At 47.6% G+C, this 26,968-nt stretch overlaps 1 protein-coding gene across 22 annotated transcripts in view; it reads left to right on the top strand.

Annotated features, from left to right (window-relative positions):
• The window catches only part of LOC1269950 (high affinity cAMP-specific and IBMX-insensitive 3',5'-cyclic phosphodiesterase 8), a 130,486-nt gene that overhangs the window by 80,702 nt on the left and 22,816 nt on the right, over positions 1-26,968 (top strand). For 8 of the 22 annotated variants that reach the window (XM_061642250.1, XM_061642245.1, XM_061642248.1 and 5 more), the window contains one exon: positions 3,317-3,352. The exons of the other annotated variants lie outside the window; for them this stretch is intronic. In XM_061642250.1, the coding sequence (XP_061498234.1) occupies positions 3,317-3,352 (36 nt within the window). The remainder of the gene's footprint in view (positions 1-3,316; positions 3,353-26,968) is intronic. 22 annotated transcript variants of the gene reach the window in all.

Raw genomic sequence — 26,968 nt, 5'->3', positions numbered from 1 at the left:
CTACCAACGCCACTCCGCAAAAGGTGTTCGCCTGCGATGTCAATCGACCAAACTGCTTTTCTTCACTGGTAAAGTTTTCACTACACCCTGTGCAGTGTTAGATGAACTCGTGTTTCTTTTTTGAATGTTGGGTTTAATTGCAGTCCCAGGTCATTTCGATTAAACAAACTAATTATTGATCGCACTGGCCAACGGAGAAGCAACGGAGCAATCGGAGCAGTTAGCATTCGCTTCCAACGGTTTGGTGACGGTTGATTAGTATGCAAAGTGTGGAGTTCGGTTCGTTTTGCGTCTTCCATTCTATTGCGATGCAATTATCTCGTTTCACTGTGAGATTGGTGGTAAGCTTTTGTGCCACTTCTGCACTTTGGCATTGGCATCAGTTCGTTGGAATTCCAGCGGTTCCTCTTTGGAAGTTTATTTTTAATGGTTAAAGAGAAGCGTGCATTCGGAGTCGAAGAAATAAGATCCTTTCGTTGCAGGTCACGTTGAAGCCCGTTGGAACGTTGAAGCAAATCCATATAGCTTGTTTAACGTACTGAACTATTGACCCCCAACAATGCTCTAGCAAAGCTTTAAAACTAAAACAAAGAAAGCATGAAATATGTTTCAACGCTTCCAATTTCTCGCTTTCAATTTGGACGAACAATTGATAGTATCATAACCATCCACGCCCGCCCCATGACGATCATCCGCAGACACGCCGATCACGCAGGCACGTGTACGCCCTCTACCGGCGGGTTAAAGTTCATCTCGCGGGGAAGAGCAGCGTAAAAAACAGCAGAATTACAGCAAAGGCGGGAAAACCAGCACCACAATGGGAAGGAAAACTCATCACACACACACACACATACAAAGACCCCACCAAGCCATTCTCTTTAGCGGCGCAAAATGATGCGTGAGAACTTTGCTTCATTCGCTTTCGATTTCATTTCCCTCCCGTGAGGCGCCCGCTCCGCTGAAGCTTTCTTTCACCTTTCACCTCCACCCGCAGATGATAACCCAAAGGGGAATGGTGGATGGAGGGATGTGCACACGGTCGCAAACAAAGAGAAAAGACACGCAGTCAACAGCCAGTTCACATTCCGCAATAATTTAATACTTTTGTTTTCATTTATTAGTCGCTTAGTGTGGTTTTCCCCCCAATTCTTTCTCTCTCTTACTCTCACTCTCCTTTTTCATCATGGTTTATGTTCGTTTTGTGGTTTTGTTTTATCCCGTTCTTGGTTACTTTAGTTTTTCTCTTTATTATTATGTGGCGTTGCAAATTTCTACCCACCTTTTCCCACGTTGTTTGATTGTTTGTGTCTGTTTTTTTTTGTTTCTTCTTTTCGGTCGAATCGTGCGTGCGTCTGCTCATGCGTATGTCTTGTCTAGCTTTGTTTTGTTTTTGTGGTTTTGTTTTCATCTACCGTTTTCAGGCTCGACTAAAAGAAACACTCTTACTCTTTACTTACTTATTACTATTTTCTTCTATTAAAATAATAATAATTAGCCGACCATATTTATTTCTTTCCGAGTAAATCGCTCCTGTCAGCCTATAAATTCATTGCAAGAGAGGCTGTATTTGTTTGTTACACGTTGTTTGACTCATGTTACGATTTATTTACCATTACACACTCACACCTCTGTACAGGGTTTCACGCAGGTTGTTTTCCCCCCAACTTACGCTCAAAGTATTAAATTAATTCGTTAAATAGCTTCCCCAATATCGCTCGTAAGTTATTGCTCGCCTCTCTATCCTCCCTATAATATACATCATTTTCTACAAATCCAATCCTTCTATCTCTCTCTCTCTATCTGCCACCCAAACTGACTGATTCAACGTCGACGCCTCGGGGTAAGGGTTATCAAACGGCGTACCCCATAATTAATGTCTAACCACCCTGTGTTGTTCACTTTTGTGCGAAAAAGTTCGCTTTCAATAGATGATTTTTTTTCCCTTAACTTCATATTTCTCTGTTTTAATTCCTCTCACTTTCTTCAGCCAATTATTCCAATCCCCAATCGTTGGTGCTGCACATTTCACATCCCACCGCACCGATGTGCGGTTGTTTTTCCCAAGCATCATCAGGAGGGGTTTGTTAGTTAGTATGAAGCTGCCTCCGCCTTCTTCTAATTAGCGCATTTATTCAAACGCACTTTCATTGAACCCGCATCGTTTTTTTTTTGCTTCCTAACCTTCGTTTGTCTATTTTCTAATGTTTTTTTTTGCGCCACTCTTCATCTGCGTTCAGTCAGTTAATCATAACGAAAGGTGAGCGAGTGCGGCTCGTGCTTCGTGGTGAAGATGGTTGCGCACAGTCTTCAGCCACGCCACTGCGAGCCGCGAACTGCTACCTTTAATGCCCCCGGGCCTGCGAAAGGAACCTTATCCCAATTATACAACCTTATGAACCGATGTGTTGCACCATCATGGAACTTACTTCTTCTTCGTATCCCACCACTACACCCCTATCAATCACAGACTAAAAGTATTGTTTTATGTTTATGCGTTTATGCAAACCTTACCCATTAGCAAGACCCCCTGGTGTATGTATACCGCGTTGGCTGGAAGCTCCAAAGAGCGCTTGCACGCTAATTACCAATCGAGTGACGGCTAAAAACCAAACCCATGTCTCTATTTCCGATGGTCCCTTGTACCACCGCGTGACAAATGGGCCGGCACTGTGTTGGTTTCGCCCTGTCGCCATTGATTTATATTTACCTAGTTTCATTTATCTAGTGTAAGCTTGCGCCTTATCTGTTGCTCTAACGCTTATTTGCGTACCGGTGCGTACGCAACTGCACACAAACCCACACACCCTATTCCCTATTGGTTGCATTTCGTTTGCTGTCTCAACTCATTAGTCTGTAGGAACGGCCTTTGGTACGTGTGGTAATTTCCTGCTTAAAGTCGTTCTTCCGTCTTGTGCTCTTCCACTCTGGTTGCTGTCAACCTTGGCCGTAGCTACACGTCCTCCCGGCTGGAACTGGGTCGGCCCGTGCCCGGACCACCGAAGGGCAGTTTCTTCCGGACGTACTTTCGCTGCTGGAGCAGGTGTTTCACCTTTGTCCCAGTGCCGGCAGCCACCATACTGCTACTACTGCTGCTGCTGCTGCTACTGATGCTAAATCGATGCTTCGGTTTCTGCTCCAGCAGATCGTTCACTGGAAAGTAGACGAATGGCAGTATAAAAGAATTGTGACATTGCCAAAATTAAAAACATTTCATTTCCGCGAAAAATCATTTCATTTTGTGTACATTTACAGTGTTAATACGCATCTAATCATGTTTTTCCATTCGTCTTTTCTCTTTCTTTCTCTCTCGTTTTAGGTAAGTTTCACCAATACTCATCGGCAAGATTGTGCTGTAAGTCATTGCATACGCTTTTTTCTTAACTGGATGTGGTAGAGTATGTTATTCCGTAGCTCACCTGTAGCTCACTCTGTAGTCCCTCCCTTAGTTCCTCCCTGAAAAAAAACGGTTCCCCATCCCGGAACTTACCAGATTCCGGTGAAACATCCACCGTCGATGAGCCGGTCTGGTAGATGCCACCGCCCTTGTAGTACAGTGGCGTTGGCCGCACACTGAACCGTGGCGTCAGCACACGCCCGTTCCGTTCCTCGAGCACCTGCGACGACGCTGGATGATGCTCGTGATGATGGTTGCGATGATGGTGGGAATGATGCGGCTGTGGCACCGCTGCCACCGTCCAGGGCTGCGGCGTAACGACGTAGATCTTTTCCTTCGTTATTGGCGATATGGCAATCTTGACGTGCTGCCAGCCGGACCGGCTACTCTTGCCCGGTTTGTCGTGCAGGGCGGGCAGCATGGTCGAGGTGAGGAACTCCCACGGTATCGCTTTGGTGACGCGGTGCAGCGACAGCGTGCTGGCTTTGCGCGCAAAGTCCTCCGACCCGAACTCCTGCTCCGTCCAGGTGTCGATCTTGCGCTGCAGCTCGTTCGGATCAATGTCCCAGTCGATGGTACGCTCGTAGATGGGGCCGACCGTGTTGTCGCCGGCCGGATCTTCATGCACCGGTGCCGGGGGTGGTGGTGGTGGTGGCGGTTGTTCCGTCGTTGTGGTGGTTGTCGTTGTATGCGGTGTGGTCGAGGAGGTTGTTAGAAGTGTCGTACGGCGATGCTGCTGATACGTGGTCGATGCTGGCGATAGGGGCGGCCTGACCGTACGGACCGTCTCCGAGACGAGCAAATCGTTTCCGAACAGCTTGGGACCTTTGGGAATGATTTTGGTCGTGCGCAGCAGCTGCGAGATGGTCGTGCGCGACTTTTGTGCGTAGGTTGTCGGGGAGATCTTGACGCGCGTCACGTTAACGTAGTGGGGCGTGACGGGTCGCGAGTACTTGGACAGGGCGATCGGTGGGGAGGGAGTTCGTGAGCCTCCTCCGGCAGCATTGCTGCCCTCATCGGGCAGTGGTGTGGTGTGTCGTTCCATACCACCACGAACGCTGATTAGGCTGCTTAGGCTTACGACCGGTGGCAGTGGTGTCATCTTCGGTATGCGCACGGTGAATGGTTTCGACTCTTTGGAGATCTCGATCGGGCGAACCTTCTTCACCTTGGCCGGTTTTTGTGGCGTTTTCGTGGGCGGTTTCATGAACGGTTGGGTCGTCTCCTTCTGCAGGATCTCCTTCAGATGGGTAGTTGATTGGAAGTACTTGACGGAGTCGTTCTCGATGAAGCGGGTTTTGGATTTGGACGACTGCTGGATGGCATTACCCGAGGGTGGCGTAGGTCCGGAGCGTTCCGCGTGTTTCGACGTAACGATGCTCGACTCTGCCGGTGCGTTGTAGTCCAAGTCTTCAAGGTTCTCCTGAGGTGGGAGTGGTTTAAATGGTTCCGGCTTTTTGAACGTATTGTACGGTATGATGATCTGGATTTGTTTCGGTTTCTTCGTGGACATTAGATTCTGATACCCGCCGAACGTTGCCGTCAGTGAGGAGGGCAGTGGAGTGGCCGTCGTCGATGGAGGATCATCACTCGGCGAGGCTGTTACCACCGTTTGGCTGTCCGGTTCGGGACTGGGTTGTTTCTGGAACTCCATCGGCAGACTGGAACCGATGCGGAACGGTTCCGTGTAGATGTCAGTTGGAGGTGTTGTTTCCGGGTCCACTGTGGTCGTTGGGGCCCGAACCGTCGTAGTTTGAACAACACGCTGGGCCGCGGGTTCAGTTGGTTCCTCCTGCTCTTCGCTTAGCTGATTGTTTACCGGACTGATTGGAGGATTCGTCTGCAGATTGGCCGAGTAAATAATCTGCACACCGTTGCCAAGATCGGACGGCGCCGGTGCCGGATAGGTACTGTACCGCTCGGGACGCGGTGTCGTAGTGCTCGAGATAGGACTAACTGGTGTAGTCGTTGAACCGTAGTACCTTGTCTGAGGCACAATGCTCGAAACTTCGATCGTGGTGCGAATGATCGGTGAGTTCTGATCGTCTTCTTCCGAGTCGTACTCAGCGTCATCCCCATTGCTGCCTCCGTGTGGTGGGATATTGGCACCGCTACTTCCATTGCTACTCGTGGCCACATTACGCTTCTCCGATGCTGCCGGCTTCGAGTCTTCACCGTTCGAGTACGCCACCGTGGTGTAGATGGACGACGAGGCAGAAGATGCAAATTGCTCCACATCAAAGATGGAGTCATTCTTGCCGGCCGGATCGTGCGGGTAGCGGATGTAGCTATTGGACATGGACTTGGAGGAGGTCGGATATCCGTGGCCAAGCTCTCGGATGGGCTCTACCGGACGGTAGGGACGATAGAACTTGTACGGATCGCTGTGGAACGAGCCGGCCGTGTAAAGCGGCGGTATCGGAGTAGCGCTCAGGTTGGGCAACGGTATTGGAGCGAGCGGTTTGCCTTCGTTCTGGATCGGCAACAGCTTAGCCGGCGGTGCGTACTCTTTGTTGGTGAAGTAAGAGGCAGAGACTTGGCGCAGCGTGATCGGTTGCAGGGTGGAAGAAGGCGCAGCAGTCACTATTGCATCGGGCGTTTTGGTAATGAAGTGTGCTGCAACAGGGACCACGGGAGGAACCGTTGTACTGGAGGTGGTCGTTTTCAGTTGCTGGAGTTGCTGCTGAAGTTGTTGCTGTTGTAGTTGAAGTTGCTGGAGTTGCAGGTTTTGTAGCTGATGCTGTTGCTGCTGAAGCTGGAGCTGGATCAGCTGCTGGGCTTGTGGTGCCGCTGTAATAATGGCCGGCTCAAGTGCTCCTCCCGAAGCACCAGAGTAAGGATTAACCGATTGTACCTGTCCTTTCGGTGCTACTTGTATCTTGATCGGTGGAGGTCGATTCGGCACACTTGGAAACTCTTTTGGAGGCACTTTTGGAGGAGGAGCAGCAGCCGGAATAGATCCACCAACTCCACCAACAGCCGTTGGATACTCGGGTGGAGGTGCTATCGGTACCCAAGGAACATTGTTGCACGGATGGTAGTTTACCTCGCCAATGTTCGCGACGGGTGGTCTGCCCGTTGTTGGCTCGGGGTCTCGGAACACGTTCGCCTGCGGTACGATCTGCTGCTGCAGTGTGGACGGCCCGAACGTGTGCTGATGTACCCCCGGTGCTATCGCAGCATGGTAGCTCGAGCCTGAACTTTCCTGTACGGGGGCACTTGGCTGGAAGCCTGCAGCAACGACATGCTGCTGCTGCTGCTGGGGAGCGAGCTGGGTCGCCCGACTTCCGTTGCGAATTTGAAACGGATAGGGAAACGGCTGCTGCTGTATTGGTTGCTGTTGTGGTTGTTGTGGTTGATATTGTTGATGAAACTGTTGTTGTTGCTGTTGCTGTTGAAATTGGAGCTGTTGCTGTGTTTGCACGGACGGTGTTGGCTGTGCGGTGTACTGTGGTGGTAAATGGCGCTGCGGTGGAAGCTGTGGCAGCTGTGGCTGGAGTTGTTGTTGTTGCTGTGGCGATTGTTGCTGCTGCTGCCGTCGGTCACCACCGTCATCGCCCAGAAAGGAAAACCAATTCGAGATCCGCTGGAAGAAGGTCGGAGCCGGGGTAGTGGCTTGGTTCGCCGGTCGAAAGCGAGCCAGTAGTGGGGGAGGTCCGGCCGGTGGATAGGGTCTCGGTTGCAGTTGCTGTTGGTGGTTTGGTGCACCGTAGAGTGCGTTTCCGGTGTTTACGCCTCCACCGGCGCCACTAAAATCGTTCCCGCCCGGCTGTTGCTGGGGCTGGTAGTTTGGCTCACAGTGCGCCACGTGTAAAAGAACACACACGGAGGTGGCTATCGCAATAAGCCGAAGCGTTGTCATTTTCTGCAAATAAACACGAGAGATGTATAATTAGACAGGTTTTTTATGATGAAGCGGAGATTGTGAGTTTACGGCTGGCACTAAACGCGCTGTTCAAAATGATACCGGTTCATTTGACGGGCAATTGCGAAATTCTTCTAATGAAGCGTAACAAGCGAAATCAATCAACGCGCAGGTTTACAATCAAACAAACCCGGCCCGATTCCGCGTCCGTGCCTTGCCGACTTGGAAGGAACAATGGACGCCCATTCAGCAGGCGTGCCGTAATCACGATCTCGGTGGTCACACCCTTAGGGTGTATTATAAAGCTAATTACACACCCTGCGATACAACAGAGATCTCACTGGTGGCTGTGGTGGTAAAACAGCAAGCCCAACAAAAAATGCAGGACTCCCATCTAATTGGCTCATCACCGACCCCTACGGCCCGACGACTTCCGAAGACACTAGACACTGCGGGGTAGGAGAAAATAGAAGCAATACTTTCTTTTTTCAATTATCGAAATTATCCACACTGAAAAGGGTAGGAAAGGAATCGTTCCCGCCCAAAGGTTTTGGGGAAGCTTTGATTGCGAGTAAATGAGCGACAATTCGCGAGCATAAGTCGCGACGGAAAATTAAAAACAAATTAACCTTCAACAAAACACGGGGTAGCGCTGGGTAGCGTACGATCGAAATATTAACAATCATTTGATGGTAGGTTAATTTTTCCAATCGAGTTATTTATTGCTGCGAGCCGTGGAGGAATAGGAAGGAAAAGGCCTTCCACATTAACCGGTAAAAGTAATGTTTCCGATAATAGTTGGGGTACACCGCCTGTGTGTGTGTGTGTGAAAACTGAGGGGTTTGAACGTGCGAGCGTGAAGTGAAACTTCACCATGAATTAACCTTTCCCAGCCACCATCTTCTACACCACCGCTGCGCATCATTACAAAAGCGATCTTTCACCGGGCACCAGCCGCGCATTGGGCGATGATGAAAGATGATGTGAAGATGGTGCGACGGAGCCGGTGTCCGAAATTACGCACCGCCACTGCCCGAGATGAGGCAACTTCCGGCCGCGGGCAATCGCAATTGCTGCGGAAGCTGGCACCTCCGCCACCTAACAAGCGACATCGTGATCGTGGAGGAACAGGTTGTTCACTCCCCTATCGAAAGCCAAAATCTTCTTCACCAGCAGCAGGGAAGGCGAAAAACAAAAGGCCGCAAATAAGCCTTCCATTGGAATTGCACACCAGTACGGCGGGTTCGGAAAATGGCCCCACGCGTAAGTTGTGTGTTGCGTAAAAGGTTTGCCAGTGAGGTGGTGCGTCCCCAAAGTTCCCGCGCACTCGCGCGCGCGTAATAACTTTCGCTGGTACGCCCGGTCCGCTGAGCGTGTGGTCAGTTTTTCTCTTTAAATCACACGAAACCCTCTCTTGACCATTGTTTTCCCGCCCTTTGCGCTGTGCGCGGCGGAGCCATTCCCGGCCCGGGCGCTCAGAGGAATGAGAAACAATCCCGCTGCCCGGGGGAATGTATGCAGCATTGTACGAAACTGAAAGGTATACGCGCTTGTTTTTCGCGCCGTCCAGGTATTTTGTTGTTGTTTTTATTTCGGGAGGCTTTCTCCGCCGGTGGATTTTACAACGGATGAGCAGAAGATCACGACATTGACCACCAAACCGGTACCGGACGGAACGGGGAAAAACATTGCGCGATAGTACCACCCGGAGCTGGGCTGTCCATCGGTTGGTGCGTACTGACTGCTATCAGCGCCATTCATCGTTGATTCTTTCACCAAACTCAGAGCGGTGAGGGGGAAATCAAAAGGGCAGCTTGGAGGAGGATGCTGTCAGCCTGACCGTGCGATTAAAAGCTGACTCGAGCCGGTAGAGAATGGGAATTAAATTTTCGGTCAAAAGCCGATGAATAGACTGTTTTTTGGGGTGCTCTCTCTCTCTCTCTGCGTACTATCTCCCCGGAGACATCAAAGATCGTACCGAGTGATGAGACAGAGAGGCAGACAAGGGGTAAGCATTCGTCCACTGTGAAATTCGTGGAATTGTTTGTTAGGATTATTTTACGGTTTTTATCCCGAAAAACACGCCCAGTAAAGGGCAAAAAAGGAAGCGCAAGAAGGCGAGCCCATCAGTGGCGGTATTAGAAGCGTACGAACCTGTAAGCGTAACCTCCACCCCCTCCAAGGGACTTCCTTTTACCAGAATTAAAGCATAACTTGGCCCTCACTCGCTCAACAAGGCACAAATTAAGCTAATGAAAATGGCACACTTTTCGCTCGTGATGCTAAAAAAAACAGCATTTTTAATTATGTTTATACAGGTTTGGTGTATCTTTTATGTCGAAAAAAAAACCCTCCGATATGGCCCAAAACAACACACACACAAAAGTATAATCAAAACAGGAATCAAGACAAACGATCGTGCGAAGATAAATGCAGATAAATAAAATAAATTCCACTGCCAAATGGGTCTCCCTCTTAACAGCGTGCCAAAACTTGAAAAGGAATGACCAACTTCCACTTCCCTCCCTTCGTCGCGACGCACTCTACCAGCTCCACCGTCGGAGGACGCAAGTGAAAGTGCTGTTTTATGAAAAATTATTTTTATGTCACGCTTTGTGTTGCTTTGCTTTGTTTTGGCACGTCCCGCACGTTATGCACTTTGGATAAATTAATTCAAACTATGCAAAGTCCTTCGAGTTATTCTCCATTTCTCTTCGGAGGCGTCCACCCTCTCACAATTGCTGTCAAAGACTCGTTCGGAAGGAATTTCCCAAAAACTGGATGGATTCAAAATTTAAGTTTTTTTGCCCAAATCCGGAAACGCGGTGTGTATCGCCTTGCTGTGCCAAATTCCGATAACCGTTCTGCGCTGTTTGGTTCCTATTTTGATGTGCTTTACAGCGTCAAATGCTTCTCATCTCGTTGGATCTCAACAGCAACAGGAACAGCGCGAAATGTAAACTATGCTGCTGCCACCACACACCACACACCTTCCTGTGCTGTCTTGTGCGGTTTTCGGGGTAGAAGAAGGAGATACCAGAGTCCAGGAATTGATCGCAAATGAATAAAACATAAGTGACATATAGACACACACGCGCGCGCGCGCGCCCAACTCTGATGACGACTGTCGACCACCGTCGCGGTGCGGGCGAGTGCTGATTCGCTGATTTCACTTTCTGCGGGAAGCCCTAGCAAAAAACAACCTCTCCCCACAGCGGGTGTGACCCCACAGCTCCACGCTTTGGGGACATTATTATCAGGCAGGCCGGAAGCAGGCGGCAGCCAGACCCCCCTGGGTGTGTGGAAGAGTGTGTGCCCGTGGACTTTGATGGCAAAAATTGGAATTTCAAATCGTTCATCGTTCGTTTCCGGAGCTGTTTCGGGGGGCTTTGTGTGTTTGAAAAGCGATTTTTGCACGACCAAAAAAACAAAAAAGAACCTAAATCTAAAAACTTGATTCCCAGTAGTGGACGGGGAACGATCGGTGCCCGGGAATTTGGAACGGAGACGGTGATGTTTTATCTCCTGTGCTGTGCCGGAGTTCCGTTGATAAGATTTTCGATGGAAATGTCACTTTTGACAGGGCGGAGGAGAAGTCACATTTTTGATGGTCGTCTAAATCGTTTCACGACTAAAGTTGCCCATGGGATCGTTGTTTTCGGAAAGCCCATTGGAGGTGGAATATATATCACGGAATGAGCATAAAATAGTGAGCGATAAATTGAAGACTCCCAACAACAGCAACAACAATCGATTTGAATTGAAATTGAGAAAATGTAATTTAATCAAAGTGCAAAAAAGTTTGAATCGTTGCCTTTATCTTTCTGGAATAGGCTTGTCGATAGCTGAGAAGATTTCTGCTCCAATGCTTCATCCATTCCGGAAGTATTCATCAGCCATTATCAAAGGAAAATTGACTTTAAATCGCGTAAACCCATTTGCCGCCCTTTTATCAGGGAAACATCTCTCCTTAGCCTGATTACAGTTGATTAAACGGTTCGCCATCAATCAAAAGCCCACCGAAAGCCGCTAGTCTGCGTACCAGCAAACATAACATTCATCTCCACAACACGCACACACCTAGCTGCCTTTACTTTGTCGCACTTTGCAATCATTTTAGCATAAATCTTATGCTTTGACACGCGAGAGCCATTTTTCCCGGCACTGTCAGTGCAGAAAGGTTCAGCGCGTTTCCCCGCGGCCGAGGGTTGCGCTAGTTAGTAATTGATTAACTGATTAGCGCAGACCCGCATTTATCACTCCATCAACACCTCCACGAGCACGAGCGAGAGAGACACACGGCGGGTGTGCATTAAAAATAAGAGTCCACAGCCCAGTCCAGTGTGGCCAGTGCGACTTTATGACGGACTCGAACGCATATAATCGTTTGACACCGAGCACCATTTATCATCTGTTCGCTGTTTGCACTGCCAGCTGATTGCCGAGAGCCGCTCGGTTTGAAGAACGGGAGACTAATAAGGCGGTGCTGGGTGACAGCTTCCACCTTCTCAGCCCTCGTCGCGAAAAAGAAGCCTGCGCTGTTTTCGCGACATCATGTTGGGTGTGGGCTCGACTGTTTCTAACTGATTTTCTCCTCATTTAAAGCAGCCAGACCAGAGGCTTTGTTGCTGTGTTTCAGCTTCAGCTTTCGCTCATTTGAGCATTTGTGCATTTGGGGGAGTTTGTTTTCGCACGCGTTTGGTGAGGGCGATCGAGAAGAGCTGACTCGTCCGATGTTTGCGACTGCTATTTTATTACGGGTTGATTAATGGTGCTACTTTTGCAGCAAAAGATTAACTAATTTCGTCTTCCGATTCTTTTTTTTAAAGCGTTAAATCCATTTTAGCAACCCCCAGCCGGGGGGTGGGTGTTACGTTATGATGAGAAAAATTTGGCGAGGGAATGAAATTCGCCAAGCTTTTAAACAATCGAATTTTACAGTACAGTTTTGGGAGCATTAATTTAACGACGTTGATTTGTAAATTTTTGTCATTAAAAGCACTGAAATTGCAATAGATTGATGGTAAAATTATGCAGCGGGAACATGGCCTCATTTCCGGTGTATTTCATCTAAAAGAAGCATCAAACAAAACACTCAGAGTGTGTAATAAAACTTCCATCCATCGACGTCAGCAAAGAAAAGTCGTCCAAAAGTCAATTAGCCTCCTTCTCTCTTTGCTTTGGAAGTGTTCAGAACGTCACCTCGCAAGACGGCATTTTTGCTCCCAGCAGCACCAAGAAAAGCCATACAGAGTTGTGTCACCTTCGATGTAACACCCGCCTGCATGATCCAGCTCATGACCCGTTCTCGCCCGTCCAGACACAAACACACACACGCGTACACTGGGTGAGACCAATAAATGCAAATGATTTGTTTGCGTAATGAGTGCCGGCCGTCCCGTTTGCGTCCTCTGCGTGGAAGAAAGCAGTGGAAGCGAACTGTAAATTGTTTGTCATAGCTAAACGCTTACCATTCCTGGTGGAAGGTGTACGGGATGGGGAGGGGAAAAAACTGGGCCAAAGGGAAAGAGCCGTGAAGAAACCCTTAATGCAATCGGGGGAAAGAAAAACGGAAGAATATGATGCGATGACGCGCATAAGGTCCGGGACCACCCGCGCCGCACACCGTGCTGGTGGAGGTGGCGTGTCTCTTCCACTTTATAAGCATCTTACAACGGCAAGTCAACAGAGAACGCAAGCAAAAACGCAAGGGAAGGGATGACAATTTATGCACCAAGCGCCGTACTCGGTCGAATGTTGATTTATGCAATCGATCAATCGGTCGTGATCGCGCATCGGGGTGCAGGATGCAAGAGCAGCAAACAAAAGTGTGCTGAAAGGGAAAGAAAATGGGCGCCTTGTGTACCACTGGTAGCGTAGTACAGTGCTGGCGGGAGGTCCAACAGGGGGTTTTCTCCACTTTCATGCCAGCTTCAACCCTATTAATTGTGATGTGCTTGCGATAATAAGCAATCCGTTTTCTTTCCGAGTATAATGAGCATTTTACTCCCGGCACGAGGCGAGCTTAATTTCCACAAAACAAAACCACACTGAGACAGCATTGTTCTATTTAGGTGGAATAGATTGCACAACAGAACGAACAAGCCGTAGCACACCCGCTAACTTAAAGACAAAGAAAAGGTGTGTAAGATTTTCCCTTCTGCTCGCGCGGAGCTTTCTTGCGTCAACTTTCCCACACCATGCCCCCCACCAACACCAGGAAGCGGTACGCCTCCACGTGACGGAGGTTGTTTTCACCCCTCATATCGGCACCAACTGGCCCCTCTTCAAGCGAAAAACAACGCCAACAACCCCCCAAGCGATGCGATAATACCATTAGAGCCACCGAATCGGAGCGAACGATCGATGGAGCGATCATCTGCATCGCTGGATGAATGATTGTATTGCGTGTGCTCGGGTGGTGTGCATTAAACAGAAGGGGTACGTGTTTGCACTTGATTCGGGGTCGTATTGGAGTGTTGGAATAATTGGCATGAATGGCTGCTGCTGGTGCTGCTGTGGTTTGCAACAACGGCGGTTTGATTGATTTCTCGCTCTCGCATTGCGGTTAATCGGTATTATTATTTGCGAAGCGAGAGCAAAAGAGAGAGATAGAGAGAGGGAGAGAAAGAGACAGGTCGTACGGTTAGAGTGCAATTGTGCAATTTGCGTAGTGCGTGATGTAAGAAGTCGCAGTATCAACGCAAATCCCTGGAATTACGTGAGTGCAACCTGCTTTTCTGTTTGACTCGATAATGCATCAGAAGCGTTCGAGAGTGTTCGCTTTATTTTGTGTGCCTTGCGGCATCAATCAACAGGTTGTGTGCCTTTATTTTTACAAATATTTCATAATCCCATAACCTCAATACCCATATTTTGGGCTCGATAATTGAATGCTTGAAAGGTCAGCCATGGCTGCGAATGCGAAAATATTGTTATTCACTCCAATTGCTCCAATGGATTGCATATGCAATCGAACGCATAATGTTGGGAGGTTGAAATCGCTCAAATTTTGCGGCTACCGTTTTGCTACCATTTTGCGAGTATGTAAAAATATGCAAACAATGCGCTGTAACGATGAATAATTGCAATTTTGTGGGACAAATGAATGGTGTGGCTGGGTGCAGCTGGTGGGTAATAATTGCACCTGCTGCAACTCCCAAATTGGCATGAAATGTTTGGCATATTTGGCCGTTAACATTTATTTGCCACTCATCCCCATTTCACCATTTCATGCCCATCCAAACTCCATTGGGTTTATTTGCCAAAAACTCCAAACATCCGGCCACTTTGCCCGGATAGTCTCTCGCTTTCCCCTTCCATCCCGTCCGTTTCTGCCATTTCCGGAAAAGCGCGTGAAAACAAACAAACACACGCGTACAGCCCGTTGTAAAAATCTCCAACCAAACCTTTATTGGTGTTTACAGTGGAGTTCGCGTGACGCTTGGTGAGCCGGAAACCGATATTTCATTATATTTTTCCGCGAAACATAAACCCTCGGCAAACAAAATGTTGGCTTTGAAATTTCAACGGTCTCGTGGCAGGTGAAGTTGTTGTAACGGTGGGAAAGGGCCCGGGTCAGTCGCCCGGGTCGGGTGGCTGTAAATCGTTCAAACGTGATTTCGATCAAAAGCCCGTACAAGAGTGTGTCCCAAAAAACAAGGGCGACCCGTTCCCGCCGGCAAAGGAGCAACAAGGTTAGTGGGGACCACCACCGCCCTTTAACCGCTCCTGCCCAGTGTCAATACGCAAAAGGGCAAACATTTGCCTTCAAACATTTTAATTCCGAGCTTGTTGTCAAAGTTGACACCGGAGCCGCTTTTCAACTCCCCTTACACCCCTGTATCTGTTCCTTGTGTGTGTCTGTGTTTATGTGGAAGTTGTTTGAACTTCTTGAAATACCTTCACTTGCGCCCGGCTTTCTTTTAAACCCCGCACGTGTGTATGTGTGTGTGTGTGTGTGTGTGTGTGTGTGTGTGTGTGTGTGTGTGTGTGTGTCACCTGCGTTCCCGTGGGCTTCCTGTCAGCGTAGAAATGCAGGAACGGACGCAATAAAAACTGGCTGCTCTCGAGGGCGCAAAAGATTGCAGGTCAGTAGTGGTTGTAGTGGTGGTCGTGGTTGCGAGTTTCCTGGAAGGGAAAGGAATTTCTCCAGTGCACTTCAGTTGCATTGCTCGGAACACAAAAAGGCTCCGGGCCCGGTGAGCACGTGTTGGCTTTTTTGGTTTATTTATTTTTTTTATCTCGTTGGCATGTTCGTTTGATATCGAGAAAAACCATGAATGTGGACCTATTTCTTGAAGGTTTGTTCATTTTTTTCGGTAGGGCGGTCTGTTTTATGTTTGATGTTTGAAAACTTACGTTTTTGGAAAGAGTGCAACACGTTCTTAGAAATAAAATTTGACAAGAATGGTTGAAGAAATGTGGTTCGAACGGCCTAATTTTGAATTACTTTTGCTCATTAATAATAACAGTTATCATTGTGTTTAACAAGAAATATAAAACATTTGTTTAAATAGGCTCAACTTAATACCCGCACTTCCAGGAAAAGCTTTTAAATTACTCGTAAAAAACCCCCAACAAAGCAATAAAGGCAACAACAATAAACGAGAACTTATGATCAACATTCGGACAGCATTCACTTACCATCGCCATGGTGCAGCGGCAAAAAAAGGATCGTTTCTCTTCCTATTCAGCCGTCACCTAAATCCGAGGATAATATCCTGCCGGGCAAATACTTGCTTTCGCCTGCTTCACCACCTTACCGCACACACACACACGCACATCAAAGACCATGGGCCAGTGACTGGCGGTGGCGGCTCCACCCCACCAACGGAACCACTGAGCTGATTACGCGAATCAACTTCAAGAACGATGGCCACGACGGAAATGGTTTTCCTCTTATTCTACTCGTTCACCACACTTTTCCACTGATTCCGAGGACGCTCTAGCACTTCACTTCAAACACAGCTACCACTACACCATCATCATCATTACAAACGAAGGCACCATGTCACCAAACCCCGTGTCGTTTAGTTTTGGTTCAACGCGACCGGCGCGCGGGATCGGATTAAATTCGCGCACTGCAAAATATCACCTTTCCTTTCTCCCGCGCCTATCGGCAGTTCCTTCCAAAGGAGCCGGATTAACCTACAGTACCAAAACGGCAGCAGCACAACACTTCTTACACTTCGCCTGGAACCCCCCCGTTGGGCGCTCTAAGGATTCGAATCACACTGAAATAAACAAACAAGTGGGCACGGTGGAGCAGCGACCACTTGCACTTGCACGCGGCAACTTCAAGCGACACCGAATTTTATTACAATTCCTTCCGAGACAGCATGAGCTTTCACTGTTTGGTCAGCCTGTTCGGTTCGGCTACAGACGGCTGCATTGCGTTTCTCACACTTTTTTGTTTTATTACTTCACTCGTACACGGTGCTCGGGATTTTATGGTGCTTTATCTCGAGCCTTTAGAGCGCTGGCTACCAAACGGCACGACACTCACTGCGCCTTTCCATACCACGGAAAGGATGCTTTCTTTCTGCATTGCGCGCGGAATGAAACGAAAGTCTGCTGTAAACAAACAAGGAAAAGGGTCAAATTACGTTTGGTGCATTGTTCACGCCGCTGCAATGAACGCTGCACGTGACGCCATAAAAAGGGGAAATGTTTTTACAATTGTTCACTGATTTAATCAAAGCTAGTGAAAATATTTGCTTTGAAACATTTGTTCAATTAAAATTCAACATCTAAACCCAAAGAACACTAAAGCAAAATCAAACTCGATTATCGAATTAACGGCCACATTTATCACACAAAAAGAGATATCAAGCCCGCCCTCGCAACCACTAGGCACAAATTACTTTATGTTAACTTCCTGCTAAACGATTCAATTTTCCACCTGATCTGCGAGAGGATCGGTGCGATCAGCGAAGCGACAAGCGACCGCGATTGTAGATCGACTCCGCAAACACTGAAGTGTGTCTTTACCGTTCGGCACCTTCTAACGTATTAATGCCGTCTTGAGGCAGCGGGTCGTACCGTAGCCCGTAGCGCAAGATCCAGCCGCCGCGATCGAGCGTCTCGCTGTGAAGACGAGGAACCACAGAGAGGAGACCGCGCCGCGAAGGTAGCGTACGAACGAGAAGAAGGCGCAAGAAAGAAAGGGCAAAACAACAGACAAAACGCCCCGGCGGAATGCTTTCGACGTAATGATAAACAGAGCATCATCCACCGTGTGGCTTCGCATTTCGTCTTCTTTTGTTATGCATTTTACGCCGAGTGAGAGAGCTCGGGCGTGAGACCTGCTCACTGGATCACTCTGGTTCACTGCTCACATCGGAAGCGGATGCTGCGAGCTCATCTCACGCACTCTCTCACTATCGCGAGCTGTTTAATTGTTTTTGTTTTTTTTTTACCCTGTTTCATTTCACTATTAATTTGTAGTTTCTTCTCTCACTCATTCCCCGCCGGTCTTTGTTGTCGTGTGGGTTTTTGTGTTTTCTTCTTTCGTTCCTTTCCTGTACTGTTTTGTTTCACTCGCACATTACTTGTCAACAAATGCCCCCCTTAAAGAAAATGCGTTGAAAACGGCGGGTTTTAAATAAAAAAAAAAACAATCTTCTCACAACCAGCCACAGCTGAGCGCCACATTTTCCCATTGCTTCTACACGGGCCATAGTTAGCTAACGATCGCTCAAATGCGATCGTAAACGCACCAAACACACACACACGCTCACTGTACAGCCGGTAGTTCCCAGCAGCGCACCTATAGCGCCCGCAGCTTTTCCTTCCAGCCAGGGAAGGGTTGTGTGCCAGCGCTCTCTTGCTGTTTTCTCCCTCACCTTTGACACCGCCAGGGAGCATCGCCTTTGTTTTTTTTTCGCCTTTGGTACCTTGGAGCTTGACAGGTCGGTGAGTTACTGCCTGATCTTTTCAAACCCGCCAGCAAGATCATCCAGAATGACGATAATGATGATCGTGATGGGTTTGTGATCGTGTTACATTGCACTGGATCAGCTTACTAAATACTCTGAAGTTTGTATCACACACGATCAAGCACAGATACACGTAGCACACATTCTGACACTTTTGATGGGAAGTTTCTTGGGAAGCTCGAACATTCCCCCTAAAACCCGCATTCACTTTCGATTCGTTTGGAGAGTACTGACCACACTCTGTTCCAAGACACACCGCCGGACCAGTTCGCGCAATCTTGTGCTGGATGCTGCTCTGGTCCAACGCTCTGCCGCTCCAGCGTGGTTCCAGCGCTGCTCCAAAACCGTGCCGTTGCTTTCTCTCCCAACCGATGGCAAATTTGTTCCTTTCTGTGGTTCCAAAAAAGAAACACGAAGCAATCCGCAGAGCAACTCTTTCTCCCGCAGATTGGCAGTTTTTTTAGCACGCTCCACAAGCTCCAACATTATCTCCCTCTGTTTTGCTCTCTCACACGTTTCTTGTTTCCCGTGCTCCCGGTGATCGGTGGCACTAGGGGTCCCCGGTTAACCGCAAATGAAAACGAAAGCTCCCGGCAACATCATCACCCCACATCATCGGCTGGGCGATCGTGCAATTTCCCCTTTCGCTTGGCTCTTGGAGCGGAGAGATGGAGCGCACTTTTTTCGCACACTCACAGCCAGCTCACCACTGGAGCTTCGGTGAGCGAACAGATCGCCTCCTAAACTGTGTCCATCATCAAACGCGTGGCTCCGTCTGTCATCGACGCGTGCTCTGCTGATGATCCGGCAGATTTTTTGTTGACGCGAACCTATCGGCGGTAATTTGGAGCAAACATAATGAAGGGTCCAGAAATAATCGCTCGTGAGTGGAGCTGCTGGATTATGCCCCCATTTCGATGCCATCGATGGTACGCACGATCACTTTCTTCGCCATCGGAGCAGGATCTTTATTAATCGAAGGCGAAAAATGGGGAGTAAAAGAACAAAAGGAAACATGAAAGCAATGACACTGCTGAGAAAGTATGTGGTCGGTGGAGTTTTGGAGGAATTTTGGTGGAGTTTAAAGAGAAAGAGTGTTAGGAGCTCGACTGGCAGAATAAGGAGGTCAGATGTGAATATCATCAACACCGCTATGTTCGACGAAGAATCGTCTGGTGTTTTATGATGAGTTTGTTGATTTGTTTGTCATTATTTTCTGATCCATATGCATGTTGCATAGCAGATTTCATAACTCATTGCAATCCCCTTATACCACGAAATACGATTATTAGCTTTCTACTTCACTCAATGCATCAGCGCGAACGTATTTTTGCATTACGTCATGTCGAATTTTCCAAATTTTCCCGTAATTACCATCCAATGCTTTTGCACTGATGATTGACCAGCGCGACCATCCAACGCTCGCTCAACTCACAGAGCAAACCCAAAGCACAAAACTCACTCACGATCGTACGCAATTCGCTCACGAGAAAAAGGGGTTTTGCGTACACGAGTTTATTGCAAAACTTTTACTCCACACACAGACACCGCACAACAAAAGTGAAATGAAAAGAGAGAGAGAACAATATTGCTACGTTTAACGCCTTTTTTGTAGCGTTTAGGCCCCGCCGGCATATGTTGGTAAATATTGTGCTGCAGCAGGAAAGAGGGAAGCTGTTTACTTTCGTGTAAAGCGCTCGGAACCGGTCTCGGGCCGACACCGGACCAATGCGCCAATATGATGGCCAGAGCGGCATTAATCTCCCACATACACACACACACCCCCTGGTGTGAAGTTCCATGAGGGAGATTTTTTTTGTTCCTCGACGCTTTGGCGAGAGGCTCGTTTGTGAATTCGTCTGCTAAATCATTGCCATTACGTTTCTAGGGCATGGTAAAGCGTTTCGGGGTTGTCAACGAAAACAAAAGTTTGCAGGATAGTGTTCCTGTGTGGCTTTCACAAGCCCCACAGCTTCACCATTCATCACCAACGGCAGGTTTTTTTTTCTTGATGACCAACGCGTAAAGACCGTCCATACGCAGGCAGTCTCCCAACGTACGTTGCAACGTCTGATCGGATATATTAGCATAATCAAACAGCTTGTCCGGCGTGTTCGAATGTAGCACCGGTATGGTATGGAATATATTGATACCAAATTAGTTACCACTCTTAATCGCTTTCTCATCGCTTCTCAGCTGGATGATCTCCCAAGCTCGTAAGTCATCGTACGCTCTCTAACGTTCGCTTTCCGTCGCAGACTTTTGGGCCAGGTTAGAGTATAGTTTAGCATTGCGATCAAAGTGTTATTGAGTTGTCACTGACCTCAATTTAATTTCGGAAGCCTTCCCAAAGGGGAGTTTGAACCCCAAAACGGATGGGCGCCCAAACCCTTGAACCGAACGAGGTATTTAGCGGCTAACGAAGGTGTCATCAGCTCACTTTCATGACAAAAGTTTCGTCCCAAGATTTGACACACGCGTGTCCCTCTTTTCTATCTCCTCTGCCAACGGTATCTTGCCGGAAAAGCTTCCACAACACAAAACTTCTACAAAGCAACCTTAGGTACGTGAAAACCGTTGCAAGAGGACGATGGCTGGGCTTATCAACGCAAGAATTCGTAACTCAATTTCATACCCGTTTTGGGGTTCAATTTGCTCACTGAAATTGGGTAAAGCAAGGTATTACATGCTTGAGATTCTCCGATTGGAAACGAACAGAAAGAATTCCGGTTTCGTCCGATTTTCCAATCTCTAAGCAACGAGCTTACGGGTGGGTGGGTTGTTGCGTGGTCGTTATCCTTAAACGTTCGCAACGCGGGTGCCGTAGTTGTGTGCCCATTATGGACAGATTTAGTTCGGTCCTTCGGACCGGATGGGAGCCACGCTGAGCGATGTGTTTCAATTAGCTTCGGGGCATTGATGACAGGTTCACGTGCTTTGCATGAACACAACCCCTTACAACTGTTCTCAAGCTCCCCAAGATCAACAATAACCATGCCTCACCAACGGCAAAGAAAATGTTTGAAATACCTTTGCTTCCATTTTCCTGTTTGAAGAACCAATATGTGACCCATTTCGTGTACCTTTGCTGCTTTTTTGGTCGGTAAACCTTTTTGTCGGTAAGGGTTGGCTGATTCTTCCAAGAAGTTTACAGTGATTGTTTTCTCAACGTACAAAAAAAAACGACAAGCTTACCCAGCTTCATCATTACCGTAACCGAGCTCCAGCGTGGCTGGTAATGGTGCAATTCTTAAGGGTTTATCCCGGTTTGTTTTCATCTCCCTTCTGGGATTAGCAAAAAACTCAGAGAAAAGTACCCTTTTACGATATTAATGGAGGAACATGTTCGACTTTTTCTCTGTAATTGGGAATTTTTTTAGGAACTTTTAGAAAACTATTACTGAAAGCATTTCCAAACGATACCAAGTCCAATTCATTATCTACAGTTAGACGCAAAGCGATTGAAACCATTCGAGATGGATGCTGGTTCTATTTCTAATTGAATGATTCTATGTAACTGGCCCTTTACGGGATACAAAACAATCTTCCTGTTGGAGTGCTCTCCAATGTTGCTACAGACACAAACCAGTTTTCGGAAATGATCTTCTAATTGATGGATGCTAAGCAGAGTGTGGCCTGTTTGGCCGCTCAAATTGGAAAATAATTATTTCTTCTCTATTTAAGTGAAAAGATACTTTGAGGAAAGCTTCAGAAAACTACTTCAACATCAGCTCAATAATTATACACTCATTCTCGGATTCTATCACGCAATCCTTTTACATCGAGAAGATTCTAGATACAGGCTAACTCAACAGGACACAAAAGCTTAAAAAAGTAACTTAAACTTGAGGAGGACCGTCGTCCTTTTCTAATAACCTGAATCTGTCGTTTGATGCCACCCGAATTCTTTAAATCTATCCCTTATATCCTCCTGCGTCCATTGTGGCGTTATCCATTTATTCTATTTATGTGATTCTCGCGCTCAATTTATCGCTGGGACAATTAAACCCCATCAAAGGTCGCGATATCGTGGGTTTGGTAACGTTTTTGAAAGAATAGAACATCATTCTTCGAAATGGATTCCGCTTGAGGAAGCACGGAAACAGTGAGTGAGTGATTTTGTTACCACAATCTTTAGGGGCTGGATCCCAACACGCAACGCTTACCCTTTTCTCACCACCGTTTGCTCTCCCGGTCGACTATCGAATTCGTTAATTCGTTTCACATGTTTCCGAGTAATAATCATAACGATCAGTCCCGGTCCTGATCTCCCTGAGACTCGGCTTCTCACCGCCCTCGTCATGTTATTCGAGAGTACTTGTGACTTTCCGCACCGGGTTTCGATATTTTCTCGACCAAAGCCCGTTCAACCGCGGGCGCTTTTGGAGCCAACAGTTCCATCAATCTTTCTACCAACTTCCTTCGCTACGTCTACCGGCCCGGAGTGACGATGATTGCCGCCGCGTAATAGAATTGAAGCGAAAGATTTGTAAGAAAAGCCTTTGGGTGCGTTGCGTAGCCGACGGGTGAGGCAGCCTTAAAGGAAGCCAACGGCTTAGAAAAGACATTAAGAAACCATTCTTGCTCACTACCGCACGGCCGTATGACTCCTTTCCCGACACTTGTCGGCGACGGCGATTCGTTCTGATTTTGATTTGATTTATACTTCACACACACGAACCAAGCATACAAACAGACCGAGCAGACAGAGGGCAGGTAGAAGATCTGGGTCGAATTCTTCTGAACGGGTCGGCAAGGGACATCGTGCCGCGTTACTGATGGACCTTGTTGTTCTTTCCTCTTTTTACGCCGCTTCCGTTCCCGTTCAAGCATTGGATAAAGCTTTCAAAGAGCATTCTCACTTGACGGATTTCTTTAAGGAGGCATTAGAACCCACGGCTAGGAAGCGCAGTTTGAGGTGCCCACGGTGTATTGCATTAGCGCAAGGATTTGACCTCATCATTGCCCAAAACCATACAAAATTTTGATTGATGCCGGCCGACCACTCTCGATTCCTTTTGCGTTCGTCCCAACAGGACGCTAGAGCGCGAAGGAAGGGACGAAGGGACACAGTAAAAGGAACAAGAACCTTGTGTTATTATCACGGTGGTGTTCAAATTTTAAAAAGCCACGTCACGGTTCCCTGCTGGCTACAATTACGTGACGTTGGTGGAAAAAAAATGGAACCCGGTATTCTCCTGCCGTCTACAATTCCAATGAATTCCTGTGGTTTCTTAATCTCTTTCAACACGAAGCTTTTGTTGAATTGTAGACGAATAATCATTTAAATTCCTTATATTACTCTCCCTCTACCAATCAACCTATATCTTTCTGCGTGAGATGTGACATTACTTTCCTTCTTTCACTCGTGCCATAACGCTGGAAGCATTCATGGCCACAAAAATTGTCTCCTGCAATGAATGAATACCAGAAAATGAGCACGAAAGTTTTATTATAACTTTTAATAAGTTTATTCTCTGTCCCTCTTATTGCCGTTCCAATGCCGGAAGTGGGAAGATTGAACTGTCGGCTATCGATTTCTGCCACGAGTTGATACTTTGTTTCTGGGAACACGACCGAGAAAACGTCCTTCAACAAGCAGTGATGGTCAAGCGTGGCACTCAACATATCCTTGGGAGAGCTACGATGATAAAAAAGTCAATTACATTCTCCGCACCGAGCTGGAACAAACGTTCCAATAATTGGATTAGAAGTTGGTGTGTGAGTTTTTTTGGTCGACTTTGCCCGTGCCTGACGATGGCACCACTTTTCCAACATATGTGCGTCATTTTGATTTACATATCACGACAGTGCCGATCACAACACTGAATCGTTAAAACTGTAATCCCGATAAAGAAACCTGCTCGATTTCATTGCTCTCTATCCCTTGGTGCTCTTTTTTCCAAGTCATTTCCCCCGCATTGAGCAATTTAAATAAGATCACGCAAAAAAAAAAAATGGCTCGATCGCTCGAATTGAAAGATCGTTAGCAGCGTTTGCATGCGAATGCCATGCCTCGAATGCTCGTGATATGCAACCATTCCACTCTTTCCCGGAGTACCTCCTCAGCAAACAGCGATCGATACATTAATGAAGCTGCTTAACCACTAGATCAACGAGCAAATTAATGCGAAGGGGCCGCGAGAGGCGCTCAGAGGAAAAGGCAATGAAAAACAAGCCTTGTTTATGACGACAACGTACGCTCTCATTCAACCGGCTCATGTTACGGAGGTGTTCCACTGGTAACGGAAGTGGTTTTAACACAGTATGAAAGAGGTACTCTGGGTGCCTGGGTGCTGCCTCGGGGGGGATCCAGTTAAACACCCACTGCCGTTTGATCGTAATGTGCTTTCCGCTATCGATTAGTTTATGCTCGATTTGACACCTTACGCTGGTGAGGTCCCGGGTGAAGGTACGCTTAGGGATTGGTGCTATGTTTGTTTTTTTGTTTGTTGCAGATGAGAAGCGAGATTTTAAACTCAATGACACTAGAATGAGCAAGTGTGCCTGAATGCTATGAAAAACTATGCAACAATGTGAGAGATTTCATCTGTTCTTCACAGTCTGCAAAGTAAGGTTTCGTTAAAAACAATTCAAATTTACATCTATGCTACACACCTTTATCGAAAACAGTATACATCTGGCTCCAACAAAGTCACTTGTACCACATTCGGTACATTGAGTGTAGCGTGTCACAGCATGTGGGGACCCGAGGATTTGCATCGGAATCGCTAATGAGCAAACCACGAACCTGGAATACCGCTGTCAGATCAGCCGCTACCCGCTTCACCTTCACACAGCGATGGAGAAAAACGGAAAATGAAATTTTCCACCACTAGCTGCTAAACAAGATCAGATCACATCACACAGCGAACGCGTGTGCAGCTGATTGCAATTCCCGGTGCATGGTGGCTCACCCGTTATCGACTTGCTCGTTTCCATTAGATCCGTTTTCAAACAGTCAAACAGTACGAGCGGAGTACGACGAGTTTTGGCACACCTTTTTTTGCTGGAAAGTCAATAGCACGATGCATTGAAACGCAACGCGCTCGTACGCGCTTCGGCACGGTCTTGCAAATGGAACTATTATCAGCAGGTTTTGGAGTTTGGGCGACGAGCGCGCGTATGAGTCGCTTCTTCGCACGATGCAATAGATGCGATGATGCAGTTCATTGACTGGTGCAGCAACACGATGCACTTGCACGAGATGAAAAGCTGATGGGGAAGGAGTGAAAAAGTGAAGCGAAATCACACACCACACACGCAGAGGAATGGTTTGATACCCCGGGCGAGGCCGCGTGTGATCGCATTATCTAGTGTTATATGTGGAGCTTCGCTTTGATAATATTTGCGCTCGCCCTCTTGTGATGATGCTGCTGCTGTTTGCTTTCATTTTCACCCGGGCCATGCTTCGACGTGTCGCGTCTAGCGGTGCCCTTTCACCGGCGAAAAAGGTGCTGAACATGATGAGCTCGCTTGCGCACTGACGTAGTTATGCTCGGTCTCGGCCGATACACCACATGGGATGGGAGAACGCGTACCCGCCCGTTGATGGTCTGGCACACCCGCTACCACTCGGGCCCAGTGTCAAAGCGGCACTGGAAAGTGACGGCAGCCGTGCAACGGCGCAGTGTGATTTAGATGTGAGAATTTTCTAACGATCCGTACAATTTTTCACACACAATGGAGCACGAGCGGTCGGGGGCATAACCTCGACAAACCCAACTGCGGGGGTGATTGCCGGGGACAGTTTTCTTTCGAACGTGAGGTTGTTTTTTTTTTTGCTTTGTCTCTGTTATGTCTGTTTGCTCCGTACAAATCCCGCCTCGAGGGATGATTTCTCTGAGTGAGTTTATATTTTCCAACATTTTTCTTCATTACTTTAACGATATTGTTGCAATCATCGGGTGCTGGTGTTTCTCACACCCCTCTCCGGTACCTGATCATAATACCGCGAAAGGCTTTAATTTGCGATGATCGTTGAGTTTCTCTTAGAGGGCAGCTAATTGTCAGGTTCATTATTTACTGTGCTGGTTAGTTTTGCTCGTAATTGGTGGTGTTTAATTGTTTGCATATGTCTGTCCGTTTAATCATCCGCTTTTCATTTGCATTGTGGTTCCAGCTTCTTCCCGTTTTTATACAAATGTTCATAAACAAAACTATTCTGTTGGGATATTTATACAAACTCACCAATGCATATGACCGTCATTACGTCTTCATTTCTTCCTAATCCCACAACTTATTGTGCAATTAAATCATCCACCCCTACTATTCTCCCGGCTCATTTCGATGTGCCAATAAAACGAAACGATCGTCTTGTGACCCAAGGCCAACGGGGTACACTGGAAATGCCCTTGCCCTTCGAATTTCCAATTGCAGCGAACCGTCGTCGTCTCTGATGGAATTTACGAGCAAAAATAAGCTCCATTCAATCGACCTTCCGAGGGCCGAGGGCTGCAGCTCGTTTGGATAAATCAAACAATTCTTCCATCGCCTACAATCACCCAAAACCCCGATTGGCCGATGCGACATTTCAGATAAAGCGCGTGCCGGCGTACAAGAGCATACCAATTTCCTTCGAGTGGTGGCATCGTGGACGCCGGTTTATTGGATGCTCGTCGTTGTAACGGCTCCCAATGGGCTGCTTGTCAGAGGCCCTACAAAAAAAAAAACGGGGCAGCTTAATTCACCTATAAGTCATAAAACTGTGGGGGCAGCAGTCATCGGTGGCCATTCTCCCAATGGGTTCAATTCATCGCGCGTCTGCAA

Source organism: Anopheles gambiae, chromosome 2 (genome assembly GCF_943734735.2).
Source record: "Anopheles gambiae chromosome 2, idAnoGambNW_F1_1, whole genome shotgun sequence".
NCBI lineage: Eukaryota > Metazoa > Arthropoda > Insecta > Diptera > Culicidae > Anopheles > Anopheles gambiae.
The sequence above is the reverse complement of the archived record's forward strand: the minus strand, read 5'-3'. Positions and strand labels throughout refer to the sequence as shown.